This window comes from Limulus polyphemus, unplaced genomic scaffold (assembly GCF_000517525.1).
Source record: "Limulus polyphemus unplaced genomic scaffold, Limulus_polyphemus-2.1.2 Scaffold164, whole genome shotgun sequence".
Lineage (NCBI taxonomy): Eukaryota > Metazoa > Arthropoda > Merostomata > Xiphosura > Limulidae > Limulus > Limulus polyphemus.
In genome coordinates this window covers 565,759-570,316 of record NW_013665774.1, presented here as the reverse complement: position 1 = coordinate 570,316, position 4,558 = coordinate 565,759, and the positions used below count along the sequence as shown (strand labels likewise).

Genomic DNA, 4,558 nt, shown 5'->3' with positions numbered 1-4,558 from the left:
CCGCGACCCTCAGCTTGCGAGTCGAGCGCCCTAACCACTTGGCCATGCCGAGCCTCGTCTCATTAAGCTACCGTTTTTACAAACATTTTAGCATTTTACCACCAGTTGTACTTAGTACAAAGCACTGGCAGTTACGTTATGCGTGATAACCAACACTTGTGATTCTACATCCCGGAATAACTTTCACAGACAGAGAGGTAATTTCCTGTTCACATGAACACTTAAGAAAATACCATGAATTTAAAATTCTTCGTGCGCTCAACACTCAACCAAATCGAATAGAATCTGTTCAGTCTTAAGTATTAGCGGTTAAAGAGAATATTTTTTTAATTCACTATCTCAACGACAAGAATGTCACCATAGTCACTTACTGTATGTTTTTGATTTTTTTATGTACTAATATTCAGGGCTAAGGTGAGGGGGAGCAAGGGGGAAGCTGCCCCGGGGCCCGGCAGCGAGATATTCTAAAGCTCACTAGAAATGCATACTACTTAATGAGCTAAAATGGCTACTGCTTTTTCATGGATTTGTGAAGATATTTGTCACCTAAATTTCTTTTATGAAAAATGAAAGGGGGGGGGGGTGTCCAATGATATTACTGACCACGGGGCCTGGGCTGCCTCTCGACGCCCCTGCCGATATCGCTGCTTGGGTTTTTGCTTCTGTCTTTCCAATGTAAAAGTTACTGTCATTTTCTGAGAGTAGTAGTAATGTTTCTAATAATTTAGCTTTATCGTTTTATCAATTGAGATAAGTTTCCACCCTCTTCATTGTACACATATACTAAGTTATCTTCTGATCTTTTACTTATATTTAACCGAACAATTATGACATGATAACAACATGGATCAGTATTTTACTCTTGGGTGTTAGTTGATCCACTAGTCTATTTAGTTCACTAACATAATAAATAAATAAAAAAAGAAGTTAAACAGGTTATTTTTTCATGTGCTTAAATTGTGTATATTTTTTGTTGAAAACATTTTTTTATTAGATTATTTCAACAATTTTAAAGGCGATTTTTCTTTACGTTGCCACATGGTGTCCTACTTCTGAGTGGTGTAAGCTTTAACATTACAGACATTACGAACGAAGAATGCTCATAAACTCCGTATAGGTTTTTTCCCTCCACTTTCTTCTGGAGGGAGCATTTAATTAATTTGTATATTAGATTTTAGATGTTCTATTTCAACATAAGTTATGAAATGTGAAAGAAAAATAAAGTTGTTAAGGCTCTTTTAAAAGAAAAAAACTTGGCAAAATTTTATATGATCATATAGGATATTGAACCTAAGAGCTATCTTTTGAATGTTTGCGGGTTGACCCTGTGGTAGAACTCTGGATTTCGGGGATCGAGAGCCAGGTTAGAATCTGTGCGTAACCACAAAATTTTCCACGCAGTTTAAGCTATATGTGTGTTACAAGAGTGACAGTCAATTTCTTAGCGCAGATGGTAGGTGATACTGACTGGCTGTCTTCCCTTTGATCAGTAGTTCAAAATTAGGGACGGCTGCAGACAGCCTTAGTAGATTTACCATAAATGCGCCCCCCAGTGGCACACCGGTATGTCTGCGGACTTACAACGCTAGAAACCGGGTTTCGATACCCGTTGTGGGCAGAGCACAGATAGCCCTTTGTGTAGCTTTGTGCTTAACTACAAACAAACAAATGCAAATGTTATGAATGACAACCTGTTCTCTATTGCGGAACATCTCTCAGGAGGGAAGTTTGACTTGATAAATTAAAAGTCTAAAATATAAATTATATCGACACAAGTAGATCTTCATAGGCCGACTTACTTCAATTTTTATCGATGCAGCAAATTTTCGATAAATGATATTCCAAAACCAACTTAAGAGAATAGGTAAATGTAAAACAACTTTGGATTGTAAAATAAAAAATTCGTTGTTTGAAATCAACATTTTTCTATTCCAAAATATATATATATATTTTGTAATATACAGACTAGCTGCGGTGCCAATGACATCATGGTGGCGATCATTGTGGGTTTCCTCACTGGATTGAGAGTAAGTTTGTTTTTTGTAAAAGAATAAAATAAAGAATGTTAGCGTATATGTATATGAAATAGAACTTGTGTTAGTGTAATTGTATGTTCACCAACCAGTCTGTGTTGAGTTTTTTCACAAGAAGTTGTTGAACGTTAGCTATCAAACAACGATTGTAACTATAAGAATATTAAGACTAAAAGAAACCATTATTTCATATATTATAAATTTGTTTTGATTCATTATAGAAAGTGGTCTAAAATTATCCTTGTGATACACGTGTTCGTCAGAAGTTTTTATTTGCATTGTTTGTTCAAACTAGATTCGTTCATTTCCTGTATAATGGTTTAGGTGTCTATATTTGTTGTCGCGATACCCATTTTTATGTTTAACAGATTTGTTTGTTCAGGGTAATAACCTTCTTGTGTACCATATGATCCCACTATATTGTTACTCATTCATTTCTTATGTACCAGTATGATCCCACTATATTGTTACTCATTCATTTCTTATGTTCTAGTATGAGCCCACTATATTGTTACTCATTCATTTCTTATGTACCAGTATGATCCCACTATATTGTTACTCATTCATTTATTATGTACCAGTATGAGCCCACTATATTGTTACTCACTCATTTCTTATGTTCTAGTATGAGCCCACTATATTGTTACTCATTCATTTCTTATGTACCAGTATGATCCCACTATAATGTTACTCATTCATTTCTTATGTACCAGTATGATCCCACTATATTGTTACTCATTCATTTCTTATGTTCTAGTATGAGCCCACTATATTGTTACTCATTCATTTCTTATGTACCAGTATGATCCCACTATATTGTTACTCATTCATTTATTATGTACCAGTATGATCCCACTATATTGTTACTCATTCATTTCTTATGTTCTAGTATGAGCCCCCTATATTGTTACTCATTCATTTCTTATGTACCAGTATGATCCCACTATATTGTTACTCATTCATTTCTTATGTAACAGTATAATCCCACTATATTGTTACTCATTCAATTGTGATGTACCAGTATGATCCCACTATATTGTTACTCATTCATTTCTTATGTACCAGTATGATCCCACTATATTGTTACTCATTCATTTCTTATGTACCAGTATGATCCCACTATAGTGTTACCTATTCACTTGTGATGTACCAGTATGACCCCACTATAGTGTTACCCATTCACTTGTGATGTACCAGTATGACTCCAATATTAGTGTTACATATTCCTTTGTTACTCAACAATATTATATTACTACAGTACCCGTATACGTAGCAGTAAGTGCCAGTGTTTACTTTTTTTTTTACTGTTCTCTTTGTCGCATGGTTTACCTTGAAAACACAATAGAACAACCTTTAACGTTCACTTTTATGATTTGCAGATTTACAGCGTGGTATGTGTGTATTCGTACTACAAGAAAGCAAAGAACGGAGCTCAGGACTCTTTTCAAAAAAGTAAACGAGCAAACTTAACTTTTTAATTATATTTTAGTAATTATTATAGCAATATCAGTAATGTTTAGCGATACGTGTTATACGTTTTAATTTAAAGAAGGCAGAGTGAAAGACATAAATCATGCGTATAGTGAGTAGACATATAATTAAAAGAATAATCACAAACGTATATATGGTTTGTAAATCAAGGCTCTAATATATTTTATTCTCCTTTTGACATAATGGACACTTCATTGTATTTATATAATTATGAAGATTTTGAATCACCTGAACAGGTGCCTTGCTTAAAGTTTTAACGTTTTTTAGTTTATTTTCATGATTTTTCTCGACAGGACTCCTACTATCTGAGACAATTTATCCTTTGTTCTGCAGGAAGTGACTTTTGTGATTTGAATTTCAAGTAGTTATAAAAAAAAATACAAAAAATACATGGACTCTGGGTGTATTTAAATATCGAAGTCTTAACTACAATTACAAAAAGTTTCGTTGAAAATGAAAAACATTTTTACAGTATTTTTATACGGAGGTGATTAACTAGGGCGTCTGTTTATAGAAATCGGGCCTTTTCTTCCTGTGAACCGTTCCATACTTAAAATCACCATTCTCCCCCATATATCTGATTTTCACCGAGTGATCTGGTGGATCTTCTTCTAGGTGTAACAGAAGATTCCGAGTATATGGCTGATCAAATGACAAGACTGGAAAAGTTGGACAGGATGGAAAAATCAACCAGACAAGACCGTATGAACGATATCTATGAATATTTGCCCAGACCTTACTTTGGAAATCGGTAAGGATAGCGCGCGTGCAACAAAATCGGTATAGCCGAAAAACAGCAAACTTCAATACACAAATATTCACACAAAACTCTAATACAGGTATTCCACAATTATTAAAATGATTTAGAGTCGTTGTATGAAAATGTATAGTTTTACTACATTGGGTACAAAAAAAAACAAAAAACTACCAGCTGAAAACTGTAGTTCATTCCCAATTACTTATGAAGTCCTTTATTTTGCTATTGTTTGTTTGTTTTTTAAGTTAAGCACAAAGCTACACAATGGGCTATCTGT

At 34.2% G+C, this 4,558-nt stretch overlaps 1 protein-coding gene across 1 annotated transcript in view; it reads left to right on the top strand.

The window, feature by feature from the left end:
- The window catches only part of LOC106477283, a 60,107-nt gene that overhangs the window by 51,260 nt on the left and 4,289 nt on the right, over positions 1–4,558 (top strand). Inside the window, exons 6-8 of the mRNA XM_013937875.2 lie at positions 1,965–2,027; positions 3,413–3,485; positions 4,140–4,275. Coding sequence (XP_013793329.1) covers positions 1,965–2,027; positions 3,413–3,485; positions 4,140–4,275 — 272 coding nt within the window. The remainder of the gene's footprint in view (positions 1–1,964; positions 2,028–3,412; positions 3,486–4,139; positions 4,276–4,558) is intronic.